At 34.5% G+C, this 21,714-nt stretch overlaps 5 protein-coding genes across 11 annotated transcripts; 2 read left to right on the top strand and 3 right to left on the bottom strand.

Annotated features, from left to right (window-relative positions):
• Nucleotides 1-336: 336 nt before the first annotated feature.
• Corest (REST corepressor) lies at nt 337-8,913 on the top strand. 2 transcript variants are annotated; one of them, XM_076805893.1, is made up of 10 exons: nt 338-607; nt 1,110-1,178; nt 1,344-1,418; nt 1,499-1,713; nt 1,824-2,006; nt 2,675-2,785; nt 3,350-3,438; nt 3,734-3,908; nt 4,051-4,365; nt 4,681-8,913. In XM_076805893.1, exons 1-10 carry the CDS (start codon nt 505-507, stop codon nt 4,762-4,764), a joined length of 1,419 nt encoding a protein of 472 aa, XP_076662008.1. In that variant the 5' UTR covers nt 338-504; the 3' UTR covers nt 4,765-8,913. The 2 variants fall into 2 exon arrangements, with proteins under 2 accessions (XP_076662009.1, XP_076662008.1); XM_076805894.1 differs by lacking the exon at nt 2,675-2,785 and having other exon boundaries at nt 337-607.
• LOC143365583 (uncharacterized) lies at nt 7,537-14,389 on the bottom strand. The gene is made up of 8 exons (XM_076805892.1): nt 14,227-14,389; nt 13,257-14,143; nt 12,429-13,194; nt 11,974-12,361; nt 11,743-11,885; nt 11,358-11,509; nt 10,911-11,297; nt 7,537-10,851 (listed from the first exon to the last, which is right to left on the bottom strand). The coding sequence occupies exons 1-8, from the start codon at nt 14,287-14,289 to the stop codon at nt 9,036-9,038; spliced, it is 4,602 nt and encodes a 1,533-aa protein (XP_076662007.1). The 5' UTR covers nt 14,290-14,389; the 3' UTR covers nt 7,537-9,035.
• Nucleotides 14,390-14,729: 340 nt separating this feature from the next.
• LOC143365586 (cytochrome c oxidase assembly factor 6 homolog) lies at nt 14,730-15,872 on the bottom strand. Its single transcript, XM_076805895.1, has 4 exons — nt 15,818-15,872; nt 15,387-15,494; nt 15,117-15,258; nt 14,730-14,956 (listed from the first exon to the last, which is right to left on the bottom strand). The coding sequence occupies exons 3-4, from the start codon at nt 15,255-15,257 to the stop codon at nt 14,858-14,860; spliced, it is 240 nt and encodes a 79-aa protein (XP_076662010.1). The 5' UTR covers nt 15,258; nt 15,387-15,494; nt 15,818-15,872; the 3' UTR covers nt 14,730-14,857.
• Nucleotides 15,873-16,319: 447 nt separating this feature from the next.
• On the bottom strand, nt 16,320-18,217 carry Membrin (Golgi SNAP receptor complex member 2). 6 transcript variants are annotated; one of them, XM_076805884.1, is made up of 3 exons: nt 18,083-18,217; nt 17,306-17,526; nt 16,320-17,129 (listed from the first exon to the last, which is right to left on the bottom strand). In XM_076805884.1, the coding sequence occupies exons 2-3, from the start codon at nt 17,443-17,445 to the stop codon at nt 16,631-16,633; spliced, it is 639 nt and encodes a 212-aa protein (XP_076661999.1). In that variant the 5' UTR covers nt 17,446-17,526; nt 18,083-18,217; the 3' UTR covers nt 16,320-16,630. The 6 variants fall into 6 exon arrangements, with proteins under 6 accessions (XP_076661999.1, XP_076662000.1, XP_076661997.1 ...); XM_076805885.1 differs by lacking the exon at nt 18,083-18,217 and adding an exon at nt 17,742-17,879; XM_076805882.1 differs by lacking the exon at nt 18,083-18,217 and adding an exon at nt 17,634-17,751.
• Nucleotides 17,870-21,619, top strand: LOC143365576 (beta-catenin-like protein 1). The gene is made up of 9 exons (XM_076805876.1): nt 17,870-18,011; nt 18,105-18,484; nt 18,783-19,114; nt 19,182-19,405; nt 19,686-19,868; nt 19,940-20,087; nt 20,161-20,327; nt 20,405-20,588; nt 21,485-21,619. The coding sequence occupies exons 1-9, from the start codon at nt 17,982-17,984 to the stop codon at nt 21,571-21,573; spliced, it is 1,737 nt and encodes a 578-aa protein (XP_076661991.1). The 5' UTR covers nt 17,870-17,981; the 3' UTR covers nt 21,574-21,619.
• The last annotated feature ends 95 nt before the right edge of the window (nt 21,620-21,714 follow it).

The following is a 21,714-nucleotide window of genomic DNA, read 5'->3' as shown; positions in this document are numbered from 1 at the left end:
GAAAATTGAATTTTTTAAAATATTATTTTTGATATTATTTAATTAACAATTAATATTTAATTCAATTTAGAAGCATCACTATTCTTTGCATAAAAATTTAGTGTTATCGCTAGTATATACACATGAACGCTCTTTATTTTAATATACAATATCGCGTACATGTGTGTTGGTAAAATTCATATTCATTGATATACAAAAATATATTCATAAGTGTGCGATGCAGTCAAGGAAAAACTGGTTTCCAAAGATGCAATTAATTTCGAAATTGTACATTGGAAACGTATGTTGCCATCTTTACTTGGTAAATCGTCGACCAATCAGATCACTTTCAATAAGCGGCCATTTTACTTTCGCTACGGTCGCACGAAGCGTCAGCCAGACTCTACGGAGCACCGTGTAATTGCAAGCTATCGCTTGCATCGTTCATTTCGCAAGTTTTTCGTGCGGAAGGAATATAGTCAGCATAATTATTTAACAAAACGTTCACCAAAGGAAAGCCAGGAGATGGTTTTGGCGGAAAGAAACTCAGAAAATGTTAGAAATGGGCGCAGATCGAGAGGCCCCAGCCCCAATGGACAGACGGAATCCTCGAGTGAGGAAGACGGAGGTACCAATTTTCAATTGCAATTAAATTATCCTTATAATTACTCGAAACTTTTCGAATGAACGCTCATCGATGCGCTCTAAGCTCTCATGGTAATATTTTTGTTTGGAAGTTTGTATATTTTTCTATTGATCGAATGCGAAAATCCGTAAGGATCTTCAAACAGCGCGCCCCACTTTTCCTCTTTTTAAGTTCCTTACATTTTCGACCAATTCGTACCGATATTTTTATGAAACAAATTCAAACCTTTCTTTCGCCAATTATTAAATGTTTAGTTCGTCTTCCTATATCGAAGCGTATTTTAGTGTTTAATCGAAGTATATCGATAATAATGCAGTATTTTTTGTATTTGTAGATTGAAATTATTTGTAATCGTAGTGATCCGTGTTAATAAAGCATAGCTAAATGAAACTTGCTATTTAATATATTCTATATTTAGGTACCGTAATTATGTACTTTTAAGTGAATTTCATAATAGAGTATATTAACACTCATTGTTTTTAAGTTCCAGCAGAAAAAATACGCGTTGGGCGGGACTATCAGGTCATTGTTCCAGAGTTTGTTCCAGTTAATGGTATGTTTATTTCATGCAATTAATTACTCAACAATCATTGTACTCCATAGTTTATTTTACAAAAACAAATTAACTACTGTAGGTTCAAATAACATGAAATTCTATAAAAAGAAAAGAAAACGAATTTTTAATTTAACTGTCATAATCATAAATATTCTATTTTAGAACGACGACTAGATCAGTGTCCTGATAGAGCATTACTCGTATGGTCTCCCACAACAGACATACCTGATCAAAAGTGTAAGTAGTAGATACATTTATCATTTGAATTAAAAATTATATTTTAGCATATGTGATTCATATGGAATAATTTTCTACAGTGGATGAATACATTATATTAGCCAAAGAAAAATATGGCTACAATGGAGAACAAGCATTGGGAATGCTATTTTGGCACAAACATAACTTAGAACGTGCTGTATTAGATTTAGCTAACTTTACACCATTTCCGGACGAATGGACTGTCGAGGACAAAGTTCTTTTCGAACAAGCTTTCCAATTTCATGGAAAAAGTTTTCATCGTATTAGACAAATGGTAGGATATCCTGTTTGCATAGAGGCATATATCGTTAACAATGTACTATTTCTGTACACACAGATAAATTGTTTCTTTCAATAACAATTCATTATTTCTCGTTTTTCTAGTTACCCGACAAATCTATTGCTAGCCTGGTTAAATACTATTATAGTTGGAAGAAAACCAGAACTAGAACATCATTAATGGATAGACAAGCTAGAAAATTAACGAGTGGTGGAAAGGAAGGAGAAAATGGAAGCGAGAATGGAAGTGAATTAGGCTCCAATACAGACAGTGAATCCGAGGAAAAAGTAAGATATTTCTTCAAACTATCTAACAAACGCATGCATCTAGATATTTACATAAAATCAATTCTCTCTCTCTCTGTATTTTAGAACGACAATAGCTATCAATTCTTAAGCGTTCGTACGAAAATTGTGTTATTCACTCAGACAGAATAATGAATTCGTTTTAGTTGCTTGTTTAATTTTTTATAGACCTAAAGCTTCGTATTACCGTTTTTCGTTTTGCAACTCTCCGATGGAGTTAGTTTTGTCTTATATAGTCGATTGATATTTATGCTACAGCGTGTGGTAGTTCTGTCCTTTTGTTGCATCTTAATGCCATGGCACTGGCTTAAAAAAAAACACGCGCGAGTGTGACATTGAGATATTTGTACACATTTAAAAAATGTATCCACACGGTAACGTATTCCATGCGGTGAATAAAAGAGCGAATAACGAAGGCAGCTGCTGATCCACACACAATTGGTGAAAGTCGCTAGAGTACCGAGAAAGAAAAAAATAAAAAATTAAATATAAAATGAATTCGTCCATGTAAAATAAATTCGAGCTCTCGATACCGATTAAACAGACCCGTGCTATACGCAATGCAAATAACAAAGACAAATCTTTTTAAAAAATTTTATTCACGTTTTTCGTTGTATCGTTTTGTGAAACGTAAATGTGGAACGTTCCAGAAATGGACGATCCACCGCGGAATACGTCGTGGAAAGAACCAAGCTGTGCCAGGAAGCCAAGGCACTGACGCCAAAGCCCCATCCGACTCGGAAAACGCCCCTCAGGTTCAGGTACTCAGCCTAAACCTTACCCAGTTGCATATGCTTATTATATTTTGCTATTTTGTGTATCATATTTATTTTTATCTCTCTCTCTCTCTCTCTCTCTGTCGTATAAATCCTTTATACCTTAACAAAAGAACAGCGAAGAAAGCCAAGAAAGTAAGGGAACCCTGTGTATGAAACACTGATTCACGCATTAGCAGAGATTTGGTAGGCTGAAACCTAACTGAGGAAAAAATATTGAAGTGCACAAAGGCACTGACTAATACTATAGGGAGACACAACCGTATACATATAGAGAATCTTTATAAAGAAACTTAGAAAGATATTGGCTTATTCAGTACAGTACAAGTATAGATACTCAGCACTGTTAATATCTTTTATGGAAAGATGTATGAAAAGGGTTTACAAATTAATATGCTCTCGTGTATATACTTCAATATTTTTGTTTTTTAAAAAAGGTTACTATTTTTTTTAGAGAATTAGTTTAGTTAGATGTAAAGGAATTCAAGTGGAGGGAGAGGGTGGGGGGATGATCGGATCTTATCTTAAAAAGGGTGTTATGTGTTGTAGGGCTCGTGTAGCAACTGTGGCGTTGCTTGTCATAGTGTACGTGCGACGCCGAAAGGACACGCGTGTCATAGCTGCTATCTGCACTGGAGGTCAGTGAGTGCAAGTCAAATTAAATATCTGTAATTAAAACAAAATTATTAGAACTTTCCTCGAAGTAAGAATGTTCATACAACATTTTTTTGTACTCCACAATATTTAAATAGCACATGAATGACCTCTATTATTGTCACTTATACAGATATTTATACGTATGAGCATTCTTATCAGTGCACCGGCTAATGTTATACAAAAACCAATGAATACCTTTACTTCATGCATACCTGTCCTTTCTATTTATAAAATCAATCAGTACAATATGGATCAAAACTTGTTCAAATGATTTAGGCGAACTGGTGTAGCAAGGCCATTAAGTTCCATGCCGGGTCGTACAAATAAAAGAAAACCACCTCGCGGCCTGGTCGTTAATCACGATGATTTAGCAGCATTGGCCGGCCAACCGAATCAAGCGAACAACAGTTTACAAGCAATCGACACTGAAATTGTTAGCTTAAAACGACAAGTATGTTCCTAAACAAGACTTTAATCAGTCTGCAACGAGAAACGTGTGGATACATTTTTTCTGAAATCTATAAAAGAATTATATGCTTCAATTTTTTAATGGTAGAATACGTATTTACTAGTGTTTATTTCTCAATGTACAGATACAATCAAACAAACAACAAGTGAGCGCGTTGAAACGCAAGACCGCTGATGGTATTGATGATCTGCGGCCGCCCGAAGTGTCGAGTCGCATAAACGCTCGTTGGACAAACGATGAGCTATTATTGGCCGTTCAAGGTGTTAGAAAATACGGAAAAGATTTCTCCGCGATCGCTGATGTAATTGGAACCAAAACAGAAGCGCACCTACGGTCGTTTTTCGTGAACTATCGACGGAGGTATAACTTAGATGCGGTTTTAAAAGAATACGAAGCTGAGAATGGCCCGATATTAATTGATGATGAAAAAGAAGAAAAGGTAAAGTATTTTTCATTCGAGCAGCACAATGTATTGTAGTCGAGTCGGCTTCTCGTCGGATTCCTGAAAATATTAAATATTTGATAATTCCGAGAATATTCGAGAACTCTAATATTTGATAATTCCGACAATATTCGAAAACCTTAATATTTGAAAATTCCGAGAATATTCGAGAGCCTTGATATTTGAAAGTCCCGAGGATCTTCGAGAACTAGAATATGCTCGGGAATCCAGATATATTCGAAAATCCCGAAATTTTCGGGACTTCGCACACCTCTAGATATTAGGTATTTAATTGTTCCCTTTGCATTTCAGATGGATGTCGATCAACCAAATGAAACAGCCGAATCATCACAAAAGACAAAATCATCCGTCGGTCTTGGACAGACGGCTAAATAACAAATGAGTATATTATTGAGTACTAAACGTGAAAAAAATAATCACAGGCACTTTGATAATCGATAATATCATAGAAGAAAGAGGTATTTGTCCATAAATCAGTTTGCAATTTACATTTATTTTTATTCTTAGTTGTATCGCTTTGCTCTGTGGTGGTGCGATTTTACATTAGGAACAACTAAGTACACGAAACAATGTTCATTGTGCTCGTGCGTGGTGCGGTCACATCCGTATAAGCGAATATATGGATGAGATAATACTGAAGAAAAGTGTGTGAATTTATTCAGCTAGCCTTATTTCTAGTGTAATATACTTTGCGTGTTTGAAATGGGATTCTCCATAAAACAGTCTGAAAGAAGTATGGTTCCATTAAAGACATTTAGCTAAGTACGATACAAAGAAAAAAAAAACATTAAAGGTTTCGATTAAGTTGATGCATCCAAATTGCAGGAGTAAGCATTATCAGTAATATATATTGCACGTAATCATGGATGCACCTTAAGATCTTCTTTTGTAAGTAAATTAATTGTATTCTGTAGCATATAATATTTCTAGGTATGCATAGCGGACGTAACAGTCCTATTTTGACTAATGAAAGTAATTTAAACAAATGAATTACTTGTTTCAAGTAAGGAAAGATAATTAATAATGGATCAGGAATCTATAAGAGTGTAAAGAATATTTAAAAAAAAAGTAACGATATAGTTTGCATTATTAAGAAAGAAACCCGTGTATCGCTTGGTAAACAATTATAAACAAACAAAAACATTTTATATACCGGAGACTTAAAATGACAATTTCATATGCGGATAATCAAGGTATCTTGTGACTATTTCGTTACTCTAACGATTTTTTACCCGTGCTCAAATAATTAACTAGCCATTGTTCTAAAGTTTTTCGTCGCCGTAACACACACCTACGTTTCTATGGAGTTGAAATTTTTGCATGATTTTTCGTGTCGAATTTATCCACGTTGCTGTATTCAATTGTTTATAGAGACTTGCTAGGACATTCGAATAATTTATATTTACTTAGATTAAAGGGAAATACAGATAAGAGAGAATAATATAAATGAAGTGATCACTTATTTCAAGTTTCGTTTATGTAGAGAAAACGATATCGGAACCATTTTAATATTCCTTTTTGCAGCATCATACAACTTCGATGCCAGATGAGATTTCTTGTATTTGTGCCTATGCATTTCTGGCCGTACAAAAGACGTTTAAGGAATACAAGGTTGTGTGTCGAAACGATACTTTTCTTAATCCTCACCGTTTCACTATACGCTGAAAATCATAAATGTGTACTCAAATTATAATAACGTTACAATTTACCGCGAATCTGACAATCTTCCACTCGAAGCGGAAACGAAACGACGGGGAGGGAAGAAAAGATCTCTATGTGTTTCCGTTTTTAAATTGTTCAAATTACTAACTACTACTGGAGAGAGAGACGAAATCGGCAATGAAACGTTCAACACTCTCGTTGCTCTGTTATTTTACTTAAATTATAAATTAGCAACGGTCGTGTTAAACGATCCTGTTGATAGAGAAACAATGCTCAACGAAAAGGTACAGTTTCATTCAAATTTTAACAAAGAATATGTAATATTTTATCAAGGTACATCATAATGCAAATTTCTTTTACAAGTTTTATAGAATAACAGATTTGAGGGGTTGAAAATCGTGTTGCAAAAAAAAAAATAGAAGAAAGAGATGAAAGATATTACATTAAGGAAAATAAATATATTTTTGTGGCTTTCCGCTACGTACTTGATCCAGTTGTATAAACGAATAATGGTTCCTGAATATTTCTATTATGCAAAATTATATAACGAAAGCACATGTATAAATATATTATTGCGCGTTTCGTCTCGCATTCCGCGACGCGGCATTATTCCACACTTTCCACGTCACGCATAAACAATAACAAATTGTTTGTTTACACTCTACAATTCTCTTAGATACTACGGTATTTGGAAATAGCAGGCTCTGTTCTCAACGACTGTTAAGGGAAGACTGTTGACTGTAAATGGGCATTTTCAAACCGGAAATGTCCCGCTCACCCTCTTTATCTTCTCGGATAGGATGAAAGCAATTTCTTTGTCCTCGTTTTGTATCTTCTACCACTCTTGCAAGTTCCTCGAGCAATCCTGAAAACTACATCACCAATTTCTTTAGTGTTCTCCTTTTCTTCTAAACTTTTGTACCGCTTATAATCCTCAGATTTGCAAGGTCTTCGCGGAAGACTGTACGCGTTTTGACACGGAGTCTTCCTTCTCGATGTTTCACAATGAAGTCATATTCTTGGAGCCGTTATGGACTCTTGAAGGACAGTAAACAGTGTAACGATACATGGTCGGTTCTCAGAAGGGATCTTCGTCCATAGAGATAGTGAAAATGCTCAATAAACTTCACTATTGCCAGTAATTCCTTCCGACTGACACAATAGCTTCTTTTGCCAGGTCTGTGAACCTTGTTCTCCGAATATCGTAATTGACCCTATCGTTCCTGTACTCTGAAAAAAAGAAAAATATATTGATCGATTCGAATGATGAAGAAAAAAAAAAGAATTTCAAAATAGTTGTTCACGTACTGTTACACTTTTGAACAAATATAAAACCTGTATAAACCTGTTCGCGTCTGGATAAACATAATTTTAGATTAATAAGGAGATCTTGATAAATCTATTTTCAACATATAGTTCGATCGCATCAAGTTGTTCTAAAAAGTGTTCGAATTCCAAATTAACTTTATATCAACGATAGCAATGTTTTCTTTTTTTCTATTATATAGTATCGCGAAGACCCGTTATCTTCCAATGATTTTCACCGCTTCACGGTAGTGCATTGAAAATTACACGTAACCCTTGGATTATAGTTTTCACGCGTGCATCCACACATTTACTATTAATAGCAATAGTAATCACGTCGTTAGTTTAATGTTCGTCTAGGTAGCGTCGACTACTTAATAAATAGTGAACAAAATGAAAAAGGGAAAGGATACACTCGCAAGCGCGTGTTCGAACAATTTACTTTGTCGGAAAGGTGTTGCTCCATGGAAATGATTCTAAGATTAGGCACATCCTAGCAATTATTATATAAACATACTTTGATGTAAATAGAGAGAATCACCAAAGAAATTTAATAATAATCGTTAGCGACATATCACGATGGCGAGACAAATAGTCGTTAGGACTATTTGATCTAAAAACAAGTAGTTCGCAAACTCGAATGATAAGACGCATTGCGATCGGGAAAAGCGTACAGCGAATTATTTGGATGCATTATATTGATATCATTTCACACGTAATGATTATAAACAAAATTGGAACGTTTAATGAACTGTACCTATATATATGTAGGATTTATTTGAGTTTGTACAAAAATTGTAACGTTATACTTTTAGGATCAGTTCTCATCACATTTCTTCATTTATAGTTTTAGTACGTGCAATTATCTCACAATTACGAAGCACGGCAAAGTGTTCAGTGGCGTTAGATGTATATATATTTAGTTTTAATAATTTAGAATCGAAGAAAGAAGTTTTTTTGAATTTTCAATACTCTATTGTACGCATAACTCTACCATTCATTGTCAGAATGCCACCTTCTTTCTTTGATTGATATTTAATTATGTATGCATTTAATTGACGGACGAAGCGCGGTTAGCGAATAACTTCTTCAAACAAACTAGTTTGTTTAAAATTAATTCATGAATTTTTGTAATTTTATATGCTTAATATCGACACGATCCTTTCAAAGACACTTCGTCGGACAAATCTATAAACGCGTGGATATAGGTTTAGTTTACATCGTGTAGCTCTACAAATGAAAGAAATGTTGTTTCTTGAATCGCGACATAGCAATTTCGTCAGATCATGTTTGGTATCGTGCAAGCGGCTGTAGATACGAGAGTGAAAGGTATGTGTTCCGATGGAACATCGAAAGAGATAGAAACGAGAATCTTCGCGATGTGTAATATATTCTACGATCGTTCAAAAATTTTCTAATATTCTGGTACGATTTAATGTAGCATAATGTAAATACGGAGTTATATATGCTTTGTGAATGTGCGCCGCGCATTCATATAACCGTAAGGTGTACAGATGTATTTATTCGGGATTATTAAATATTTCTTGTGTACTTTGATGGGTTAGAAAAGATTTATTTGAGACTCCTCGCAAGTACAATTAGTTCTTAATTTAAAAAAATTATCGAAGCCTCGATGCTTACTGTTCACGTTTCGTTACAATTGTACATTGTGATTATCATTAAATGTACTCCTGTATTACAATTTTTTGCTTCTTTAATAAATAGTCGACGTATTTAGTATTTAAGACCACGTCTAAATTAGTGAAATCAAGACAACACTTTTGCTGAAGCCGGTACTTTGTTTCGATTTTATTTAGAACGTCGGTCTCGTTACTGTAATTTGCGGTATTTTCTGTCGAGCATTTGTCAGAACTGTACTTATTTCGTCGTATGTAATAAAAACAAAGATTTAAAAACTTCGACTCCTCCCTGTAAATTGGATTGTTGTCGTGGTAAAAGGGATTTTCAATCGCCGTGTCGACGTCGAAGTTTTTAATATTTTGCGCGAACAATTTGACGAAAAATAGGATCGTGCTTTTATCGGTAACTAGTTTTAGTCGATCGAACATCACTTCGTCCAATAATGATTGGTACATGCACTCGTCGTGTGCAATTTCATGTAAAACTTGCGTCCTCAGACTCTCCACGATAGATTCACGTATCTCTGAAATTTCATCCTTCAACAAAATCAGACAGCAGCACAAAATTGTTAATTTATTCTCGTTTGTTAGTTCTGCAAAGCGACGCATCGAGAACTGTATAAACTCCACCGCTGTTTGTCTCTTGTACTCTTCTTCGTGAATACATAATTTCAAAGTACGAGATAGTATCTCGTTTATAATTGCATTGCTTTCAGAATACATTAGTATTAGTACAGTCTTCAAGCGCCATAGTTTAAAATTTCTTGTACTTTCTTCTCGTTGAAGAGATAAATTTTTCACAGACTTTCTCACGTCTAAATTGTTGATATCTTGCAATGATAATTTTTGTAAAATGTTCAGAGCGTAATTTAACATTGTGTTCACGCGCAGTTCATTATGATCGTGTTCGTTTAATAGTAAACATTTAAGAACAATGTTTAGAACTGGCATACAGTTCCCTACATTATGTAAGAAAGAACTGCACTGATCAACGCTGTGCGAGGATAACATTTTGTACAAAGTGACAGTGTCAATGTTATTTGTTCCTCTAATATAGTCAGCGTACAATTTCGTAGAATAACCAATAAACTGAAAGAAGCCTGGCTTTGTCCTCTCAGAAGAGAATACAGAAATATTTCGGTCGAAAAGAAATATATCTGTGTCATTCATTTGATCTGAAATAGACGTTGCTAATTGCAAGCGTAACGTCTCTAATACATAACAAATGTCACTTTTCTCTTCGGGTATGTTGTCCCAATTTTGTAATATTTCTTGAAATCGTGACAATTCTGTGCATTTCTCATGACTATTCGTACATTGTACAACATCCGACTTCATACTTAGATGTTCAACTTCAACCGAGAATTTTTCCTTCAGATATTTTATAGACAATAAATAGCCGTGGATCAAATTAGCATTCTTGCTTAAAGCAACAAGCTGCTTGAACTCCGTAATCTCGAACTCAATACTCGAGAAGGCTGTCAAAGCCGCATAAGCCTTTGCAACCAGCAGTCTGACGTACCAAACGGGATTTTTAAACAATTTCCGCAAACAATTCTTAATCCTCGCTACATACCCCATGGAGGAGTAATCGATTAATTCGCAATTACCATTTGTGAACTTTGAGAGAAGTATGAGGATGTGTACCATGTTCGAGTGCAAGTACAACTCAGTAGAAAAATCCGTAAAAGCGTCAGAAAATTTGCAGAGTTCTACCATGACGTATTCCGCGAGCACAGGATAATGTGTAATAAAATGATTGATGGGATACCCAGTTCCAAAGTCCACAGTTTCTCCATAACTTTGGCCCACCATTCTTGGAACAATTGCGCCAAACAGCTGAAGGCTTGCGTTTCTGAAATATGTAAACAGCTATAGTCATTGCTGCGCCTTCAGGAAGGCTTTATGCTTTACCTGATGGTCCATACTTCAGACCCCAAGAATCGGAAACAAGTCAACGTAATCCTCTCCATATACAGAGTCAACTGTGCGTGTATTTCCTTATCGGCCACTAACGCACGAAGAAAATGCAGACGTCTAGCCCAAGGAGAATCGTGTTGGGACTCTATGTTCATCGATGAAGCATCGGAGAAGTTATCGAGCAACTGTAACAATTTCTGAACCGCAAAATGCAAGAGGGGTCGGTCTCTTCGATTGTCGCTGACGACAATTCTGTGGAACATTATTGACAATCCTGCACCCCTTCTAGTAATGTTCAAAGACTGCATAGCATCGTCTTCCAGGATATGCAACACATGCATCTTCGTAAAATTGTAATATTTAACTTGGTTGCATAAACACCTACAATTTTGAATTATTCGGAATTACATAGCTTGAACGATTTTTTCGTTTAATTTATACCTTGTTAGGCGACCTATTGCTGCACCCGCAGCTTCTACTACACCCTTGTGTCTGCATCTGAGTAATACAGTCACAATAATGTCGGCAGAACACTTCACAGTTTCGTCCGAGTACATTAGGATTCCTATTTCAGAAGCTATTTCGCAAGAGACCTGAAAAAGTGTATTTTATTGTTGTATTCGATCAGCTCTAGATTTACGGGACGCGCTCATAAGGAATTATTCAACAAATTATTTCTTTCGATATATGTTATTTAAAAAAATTGTAAAAAAAAATGGATAGACACATTCTCCTTATTTTTATAAAGTACTGTAAAATAGTCACTTTTAGTGCTTCGTAAACCTCGTGTTGAAATATATTCTTTCATTAAGGCAAATAGACATACCTTCAGAGACATCCAAATGCAGGAAATAAGGACCTGGTGTGCAGGAGTTAAAGACAGTTCGTCAAAATCAGTGTTATCGATTTCACTGTTTTTAATGACTGTGTCAATCGCCAATCCCATTTCCGCGAAAGAAGACGAATTTTCTAGAAGTTCAATTACAAATTAATTACACCTTCATTTTTCTACATTTTTAACTATATAGCTCAGATGTCGGTTTTTTTTTATTCAGACCTGTGTTTTTAGATTTTGGAGAGAGCACGGACAGAAAGAAGTTAGTAGCATCCTTCAACATAGACAATATTCTCTCGACAAATTCTAGAGTTAAACGATCATGTTCGGGACCATTTTGAAAGGCAATATTTAGTAAAGCAGTCAACACTCCATAAAATGGTTTATTCTGAACGATTGCTTTCAGCACATCTTCTTTCATCTGTGTCAATTGACTTGCAGCTTCGTTAAGCAAGAATTCTGAATAAGTTGAATAGTTACTAGAATTAATATATCCATCCAGAACATCTAAAGGTAGCCAATTTGCTATAATTGTGAATAGAGCGGCTCCACTTTCAATTTCATAAAACTTGTAGGAACTGCAATGCGCCGATGCTACTCTGTACAGTACCTAAGAACATAGTATGTATTAATAATTTTTCCAGGAAAGAAAAAAATTTTTTAAATTATTCTCTTACTTGTTTCTCTGCATTAATTAATACATCTTTATCAAAGTACTCAAGAATAATAGAAGTACTCAGTTGCTTAATATCAAGTGCACAGTCTAATACAAGTCTCAACAAATGAAATAAGCTTGTTTTACTTGTAAACTTCCAGTTGCCTGTTTCTACCAAATATTTTTTCAGTAGCAGAGTGCATGATGTATTTTCGATGCCACTAGATTTATTCAGTGCACTTGCAGTAGTGAAAGAAAGCATAGCTTTATATAAATTCAAACCAAGAATTTTTCGTTGATAACAAGATCCAATCTCAAAGCAGTCTAACAAAAATTCATGCAACCAATGTGTAATGTAATACAGATCGTTTATACAATCTGATTTACTATCGCCCATTTTTAATACATTGGCGTAAAATATTTTAAAATACTTGACAATTCCATCTCTCATATACACTGATGCACTATTTGCATTGTGCCATAGGAAATTTCTTACTGTAAGGAACCGATCCCTATTTTTGTCGTACAAATTGGACACTCGATAACAATTTATTGCAAACCCATTCAATCTTACAATTTCCTTATTGTGATTTATGTAGCATTCAATGTTTGGTTCTTGCACAAGATCAATGCTCATTTCGCTGGCTAATCTCTGGAGATATGAACGGATGAAATATCCATTAATATCCCCAGCTATATTCCATAAGTATATTAGAATATTTTTATATCTTTTTACAATTGGTTCTAGCCAGTGTTTACAGAGTAATTGGAGAGCATTGTAATTTGCACTGAAAAATGTATATTTAATTAATTGTATCAACTTTATCATGTGGTCTACAATTAATCTCACCCTTCTGTTCTTTCCCAATGGTGAAAGAGGTAATGAATTGTACAACCGAAAGCTTTCTTCCACTCATCATCGCTTAATTTCTTCACAATGGCAATGTAAACTTTTGTACCTGCTGATCGCAAGTTATACTTTGTCAGGCTAGTGGACAATGGAAGTAAAAATTCAGAGGACGTCATCGCTTCAAGATTATCCCAAACTTCGCAAATTTCAGCGAGAATATCGTATTTTATCTCATTTTGCCAGGAGATTCGATCAACGCAATGTTTAAATATATAATTCAAGTAACCATCGTACTTCTTTTCCCAGATTCTCAGGTACATGTTAAAAATGGACACAGTATTCTGCTTGCTTATCTCATTGATTGCATTACACCAATTTGAAAAAATAATTACCTCCAGTCTAATTTCTGTTATTGACTTACATGTGTCCCAGAAATGTGTACTCATAGTTCTGTGCAACCACAATTGCAATACTTTGTATGCAAAATAAGAATGTTTAGTGTACTTTAAACAGTGCTTATATGTAACATCAAACACTAGAGCACAAACGTCGTTAGTATATATTTCTTTACAGTTTACTTGTAAGTAGCCATAAGCGCTAATTAACTTAAACAATTCGGACTCAATAGTATCGTATTTCTCATTCAAAAAGTATAGCTCATTGGAACTAGAATTTAAAAAATTTTGAAGAGTATAATTTAAAAAAGCTGAAGTAGGATCCATAGACAGTAAAGCAAAAAATGTGTGGGAAGCTATTAGAGTTCGTTCTCTTCGTATTTCTGTGTTTGGTATAAAGATTTGTATAATATATCTGAGCACTGGTTGCCATTGCTTTAAATTTTCGTCATTCCATAATTGTTTATGTGACGAGGCATGGTTGATTAATTTCTGGAAACAAATAAAAATGTTTTAGAAAAATAATAGGAGATGATTATTGCAAATGGAAAGCTATTCTTAAAAAAAATACTAACTCTGAATATTATAATATCATCTGTACATAATTGTAGTTCTTTGATTAATCGAGATGGTTCCATATTTTTTTATTGTAATGCGCTTTATATTTTACTTTAGTGCTTATGTTCCCTTTCTTCTAGTCATACTAATGCGTACTTGCTGATTGCAAATCGGTTGTTGCTGATTGCAAATCGGTTGTTGCTGTTGTAGCAGTTTGTGCAGATGAACCAACTTTTCCAGTACTGTCTTTATCATTGTTACATATTCTGTAATCAACAAACAATTTATTCTTTTAATATATGATTTCAAAATGATAAAGAATGTAATTATAATGTAATTAATTCCTGCAAAGCCAGATACAATGGAAAACAGTTACAAAATGATTAATCGTTGCTTTAAGTGCAAATAAGCTCATTATTTTGCAGTCATTAAATCAATCTTTCGTTGAAAAGTTTCTGTGTCAAACAGTCTGAGAAAAATTAAAGTATTTCTAATAAAATGGATTAAGGAGTTTCATACAATATAATAAAACAGTTTCATGTTATTTTTTAGCATTTGTTTTATTACAATAACAAAAATAAGTAAACTTAACGCGAGAACAGCTTTACAGTATTAGTTTAAATTAATTTGTAAATTATGATCACTAAATTAGCTTTGAGCTGGCATTGACTCTTCAGGCACATACCCCCCTTGCTCTATTTGCTCTTTGAATTTTATGAACTCTCGTTTACGATCAAAGTGTTTTACCTAGTGAAAAGTAGTAAAAATGAAGATTTTATTAAGAAACTTAAACAATAGTATATCTACTATGAAAGTAGAACGTATGTTCTACTCAGATACACTTTATTGCTTTCGTTTTTCTGTTACATTTTGCAATAAAAAGACTCATGCAATGTTTAAAACTTACCCATATATGAGAGCAAAATTTTTCATACTGATCTCTGAATTTTTTACATTCTGCTTCTGTTTTACCGTCGTCTAGACAATTCCAATACTCATCTCTGCAACTCCAACACTTTGCACGCGTTTCTTTACTTGGGAAAGACATTCTAGAACAAATTTACCTTAGTATTAATTTTTTTGTATTCTTTCATTTGTCTATTTTTTAGTAAAATACTCCCCTAAATAAACAAGAAACGCTAAATGCACAGTAGAAATGGATGATGTGTATACTTACCTATACTGATCGTTTGTGACAGAAAGTCTGTAGTAAATGTATAAATTTTCACTGATGAAATCAGGATGATTTATAGACACTTATTTTTATAGAATCAAAAATAAGATCCTTAAAATAAAATGGAAAAACTATTACATAATCTTCTGGCGTTGTATTATTTATGCATGAAAACGATTGAAAAACTAAAAGTAAATATTTGTTTGTAAAGAATATTTATACATCTTAAACCATTTTTAAAAACCTATTTGATGAGTAGAAGATTTTCAATCAATTTTCGTGAAATATCATTTACGCCTTAGGTTAATCGTATGAATGTAATAAATTCATACACTTTGCAATAGGTTTTAATAACATAAATTATATATAGATTTAAGTGCAACACAATGTACTCTTCATAAACTTATATTCAACAAATATATGCACATACTCACATTATATAAATTATAAATATATCGTAAAAGGAACTCGAACTTGCTTATTTCTTTCGTGAAAGGAAGTCTACATACGTATAAGAAATGTTGCGACGAATGAAAATACGATTTCATAGAATATTTACAGTTCTTATACTTATGTCTGTAATAAATAAAAATAATTTAGCATTATAATTTATTTAATAAAGAAATTCAATTGATCTTGTCTGTTTTTTATTATATTTTCTCGTATGTGCATACAAGCAGGTTATTTGTCCTATTTTCAGTAGAAATATGAATTTTTTATAAAAAGGAGAATTAAAATCATTCTGTAATTGAAATACCATAAAAATTATAAATATCGTTTTTATTGTTTATCATCGATTGGTTAAATTTAATTGAGCCGGATTTGACGTTACCAACATACGAAAATGTGTAACCATGACGCTACCCCCAACAACAAACAATTATTATTGATATTTAAACAATTGCATAATGGCAAAAGAATGACATCTGTAACATATGTGATACATTTTTATATTTTATTATGTACAAATACATTTATCTTAACATATAACAGATATAATAATGTATATAACAATTGTCAGATTCATGTTGTAACATTTTAATGTGAGACAAAGGCTGCATCATTATTTATTTAAAAATTCCTATATTGCTCTTGTAAAAGTAACAAAAACGTGTCAAATTTTATACGATTTCAAAAGAGGTAGTTTGAACAATATAAACAAATGTTACTTTTTACAACAAGAGGAATATTTCAGTTGCATTATTGTTAATTGTATCATCCTTTGTAAATATTTCTAGCTATTGTTTCTATGCAATGTAGATTATAACTAGAACTATGACAATGCATGTGAATACCATTCCACCAACTAAAACAAAACCATCCTGTCTGGCTCTTCGTTCTATTAGCCTCATTACAGTGTTGGATAGGCCCAATGTGTTCCCAATGTCTATTAATCGTTTATGAGCCCCTTTTAATGTTATCCTTTGGGATCTCAAATTGTCTAAGATGCTGCTTCCACTTTGAAGGAGATCATCCATCCCATGCATCGCATTTCGTAAACTACTATTATGTTGGACATTGTGATCGATCACAATATCAACATGATCATTTGCAGTAAAAGTAGTAGCCAATAATGCCTCTCTTTCAGCCTCTTCCCTTTGCTGTCTGAATATTTTATTACGCCATGAGTTCAAGGCAGCCAACAAGTGACGACTGTCATATTTCAATTGATCTACTCGCATCTTGGCATTTTGTCTCTGATGTATGGGACCTTTCAGGCATAGCACATCCAATCTTTCGCAATTACTAAAAAAATAAATACATGTGAGAATAGTATAAACATGGTTTAAAACATATTAAACCGTGCCGTTTGTTACATAAAAATGCACATGTATTTCTCACGTATGCGATCAAAGGATTTATTAAAAATGAAATTGAAAAGAAAAGAGAAAAAATAAAATAAAAGAGCGATAGTTAACTACCTGTTGATAAGATTTATTTTCGATTCTATAGTGTTCTCGATTTCACGGATGTCCAGGTTAGGCCTTTTCCTCTCGAGCTCCGAGAAAAGGTGCTGAGTCTCTTGGACCAATTTGTTTGTTTGATGATACAATGTTTCCATATTGTTTAATAATTCTTTCCATACAATTTTAACGTTTGTGAAACTTGTGACGTGTACAAACAGTGTTATTACAGCGAGCACCTATAACAGTGGTTATCAAAGACTTCTCAGTCATGCATTTGTAGTTTTTACAATAAACAAGGAAATTACTATAGAACATTGAAATTCAATAAATATTTGTATCACACATTTTAAGGGTACATAAAATACATTTCTCGAAACCTATTCAATGAACCATGAAGTCGCACTTCTTATTCCCATTGAAGAGAAACTACTGACATCTTTGTATATCTTACCGTATACAGAATATTTTTCTTTGGTAACAACTAACAAGTTCAGGCTGTCTAAATAAATAATTAAACAATTTTTCGCTTCGTTATTTGATTCTTTCTAAGAAAAAAACGATGTTTGTGACTTACAAAAACGTATCTTCAATGATGTTTCATTCGTAATAATGAAAGCTATCAAGCTCGACTAACAATTGGAGAAAACATACACAAGTTCTTGATACCGAGGAAGATTAGTGCACTTTAAAAATGGATATCGGTGAATTACTGTCGTACAAAGTACGTTCCCGTGCGTGAAATACATGTAGAAGTTTGCTGTTGCTGAAACAGTTCATTGTAACCTAACTAACCTTACAAAGTTGTTTTTTACAGCCGCCAAACACTCCGAAAAGGCCAGTGGCGGGTGAAGAGGACGACGACGATGAATGGGAAAATGCTAAGAAACCGAAACGGGTTATTAAAACCCCGTATCACCCGCGTCAGAGACAGACCAGGGAAATTGAAGTAACTCCGGTCAGAAGTAGTGAACCACCTACGCCTATTAGAGCTGCTTTACCTTCGCCAGCTAATGATGTAGTTGAGCCACAATTGACAGAGAAGGAGAAACAGGATATTCTGAAATACGTGGAAACTGAGGCCCCAGAAGTGGAAGCATTGGATGAAGCAACCCTTAAAAGGATGGTGCTTTTGTTTGAAAAAAGGGCTCTGAGGAATCAAGAGATGAGGGTCAAGTTCCCTGATCAACCAGAAAAGTATATTAACTTCAACTTTGTATAAGATACCGTCTGTGTCTCATAAAGTGGTATTCGCGACAGCATAGGGGCAAGAGGAGCAAAGTTCACTGTCACGCAACGCGATACACCTGAAGCAGTAGCTGTAATCTTCTCAGCTAACAGTGAGGATGTATGTGACTCAACTATGTGCTCTTGACCAATCAGATAGTTTTTTTTTTAATTCTTTTTGCATTCCTCCCAAGTTCCACATTATGAGACTCAGACAATACAATTGTCTGAAGATATAGAAATTTATACGCTACATTTGTTTTAACAGATTCATGGAATCTGAGGTTGAACTGCACGAAACTCTCCAAGAACTTCATGTTGTTGCGACTAACCCAGATCTCTATCCATTAATGGTAGAATTGGGTGCTGTACCTTCTTTGCTCGAATTATTATCTCACGAAAACACAGACGTAGCAGTCGGTGTTGTTGATCTTTTGCAAGAGTTAACGGATGTAGATATTCTGCACGAAAGCCAAGAGGGAGCTGATACACTCATTGATGCGTTGTTAGAGCAACAGGTTTGTGCTCTTCTTGTACAGAATTTGGAGAGATTGGATGAGTCTGTGAAGGAAGAGAGTGACGGGGTTTATAACACATTAGGTAATTTAATTATAGTTGTATTACCTCTTAGGATCTAATAAGAGAAATTAATGTGTCCCTTTTTCAGCTATCTTTGAGAACCTTTTGGAATTCAGACCTGATCTGTGTGCTGACGCAGGAAAGCAAGGATTGATGCAGTGGCTGTTGCGTAGGATTAAGGCAAAAGCACCATTCGATGCCAACAAACTTTATGCCAGTGAACTTCTGTCTATTCTTTTGCAGAGCACACCGGAGAATAGACTTCTCCTTGGTGAACTTGATGGAATTGATGTTTTGCTGCAACAATTGGCGGTACATGAACAGCTTTCATTTTATGATCGATGTATCTCTACTACGTTACTTATTAATAGATAGATCTTTATGCAAAATAAAAATTGCCTGCAACAATTGCAAGAAATAGAAACCAAATAGAAACTTCATTCTTTCTTTACTAATTTTAATAGATTGAAAATAATACATTGATATTTTTAAATTCTTTTAATCTTCCCACTATTTTAAATTGCGTCTATTCTATTTTGTCATAAATGCATAAAATCTACGCAGTCTACTTATTAATCTATGTTATTTCTAGTATTATAAAAGACACGATCCCCAAACAGCTGAAGAACAAGAGATGATGGAGAATTTGTTCAATGTATTGTGTTCATGTCTGATGGCGACAGTGAACAGAGATCGATTTTTAAGAGGGGAAGGATTGCAGCTTATGAATTTAATGTTAAGGGAGAAAAAAATGTCCAGAAATGGATCTCTTAAAGTAAATGTTTATTTGAATAGACTAGTACATTTTAATTAACAAACAATCTATATATTAACATTATGCATTAGGTATTAGATCACGCAATGAATGGTCCAGATGGAAGAGACAACTGTAGTAAATTTGTCGATATTCTCGGATTGAGGACTATATTCCCCTTGTTCATGAAAACACCAACAAAAAACAGAAAGAAGATGCTTACAGCAGAAGAACACGAGGGTAACTGAAATAAAGGATGTATATTTTTTCAACGAGTCTCTAAATCGTCCTAACCACTTTTTTAAAATTACAGAGCATGTAGTGTCGATTATTGCGAGTATGTTAAGAAATTGTAAAGGTCAGCAGCGTCAGAGATTATTGAGTAAATTCACCGAAAACGATTACGAGAAGGTAGATCGATTAATGGAGCTTCATTTCAAGTACCTGGAGAAGGTAGAAGAGGTTGAAAAAAACACAAAGGTGCGAAGATTAGCAAACTCATTACGGATTGTATTATCATGGCTATTTTCATTACAAAAATTACCTAAAATCTTCAGGAGGACGAAGACGAAGAGGAATCGTACCTGAGAAGACTGGATGGTGGACTGTTCATTTTACAATTAGTAGATTACGTATTGTTAGAAGCTTGTACCGGTTGTCCGCCCGCAGTAAAACAGAGAGTCACGCGAATTTTAGCGCAGAGAAGAGCTTCCCTTAAAACTATTAGGCATATCATGAGAGGTAAACACACGGCTAGAATATTTTCTACATATATCCATAGGCGTGTGTGGGCCGCCCGATATTCGGGTTCGGGTCGGGTGGCAGAAAGTCGGGCGGGCTCGATTCGGGTGCGCGATACTTCATGACACATCGGGCTACCCGAGAGTTTCGGGCTGTCGGGCGGGTTCGGAAAGAAACGGACAAGTTCGGGCGAGCGAGTTATCGCGATACCCGAGATTCAACTCTGTGTTCTTATGAAATACGTAATGGTAATAATGGTACTTCTTTCATAACTTATAACGTAATTTTTAATATACTTGGTTTTTTTATAATTACATTAGGTATATATATATATAATTTACCTTATTTTCATACCTTCTAGGCGTATGTAACTTCGTAAGGATATTTTAATGATATTATCGATACATATGCAAGTTCATTCGGAACAAATTCGCCAGAATGCCAGAAATATTGTTTGTTAAATTTTTCACATGTAACGTGCATTATTTCAAAATTTTATACAAATAAAGATTATGCACATGTTTGCCAAATATACCTACTATAATTATAAAAGAAAACCATGTATATTAAACATTACGTAATAAGTTATGAAAAAAATACCATTATTACCGTTATCTATTTCATAAGAACGCAGATTTGAATTTCAGGTATAGCGATAACTCGTTCGCCCGAACTTATCCGGTTCTTTACGAACCCGCCCGACGAAGTCGAGCAGGCAGCCCGAAACTCTCGGGCTGCCCGATGTGTCATGAAGTATCGCGCATCCGAATTGGGTCCGCCCGACTGTCTGCGACCCGACCCGACGATTTGGGTGCCCGAAAATCGAGCAGCCCGCACATCCCTAATATGTAGACATACATAAGGGTATGTTAAATACAACGTTCTTTTTTCGTCAGAATACGCTGGAAATCTTGGCGATGCCGGCGACTCTGAGTGGCGAGAAGCGGAACAACAACACATACTACAATTAATTGACAAGTTTTGATGTACGCTCCGTAACGGAGTATTACAAAATTCAGATCTCGTCGGTGTATTTGAATCGTTATGCTTCATCAGCGTTTAATACACGATTAAGATTTGTTATACGAAAACATTCTTCTTTTATACATAGAAACAGAGCAAGTTT

This window comes from Halictus rubicundus, chromosome 2 (assembly GCF_050948215.1).
Source record: "Halictus rubicundus isolate RS-2024b chromosome 2, iyHalRubi1_principal, whole genome shotgun sequence".
Taxonomy (NCBI): domain Eukaryota; kingdom Metazoa; phylum Arthropoda; class Insecta; order Hymenoptera; family Halictidae; genus Halictus; species Halictus rubicundus.
Note: the sequence above shows the minus strand (reverse complement) of the source record. Positions and strands in the feature narration are given on the sequence as shown.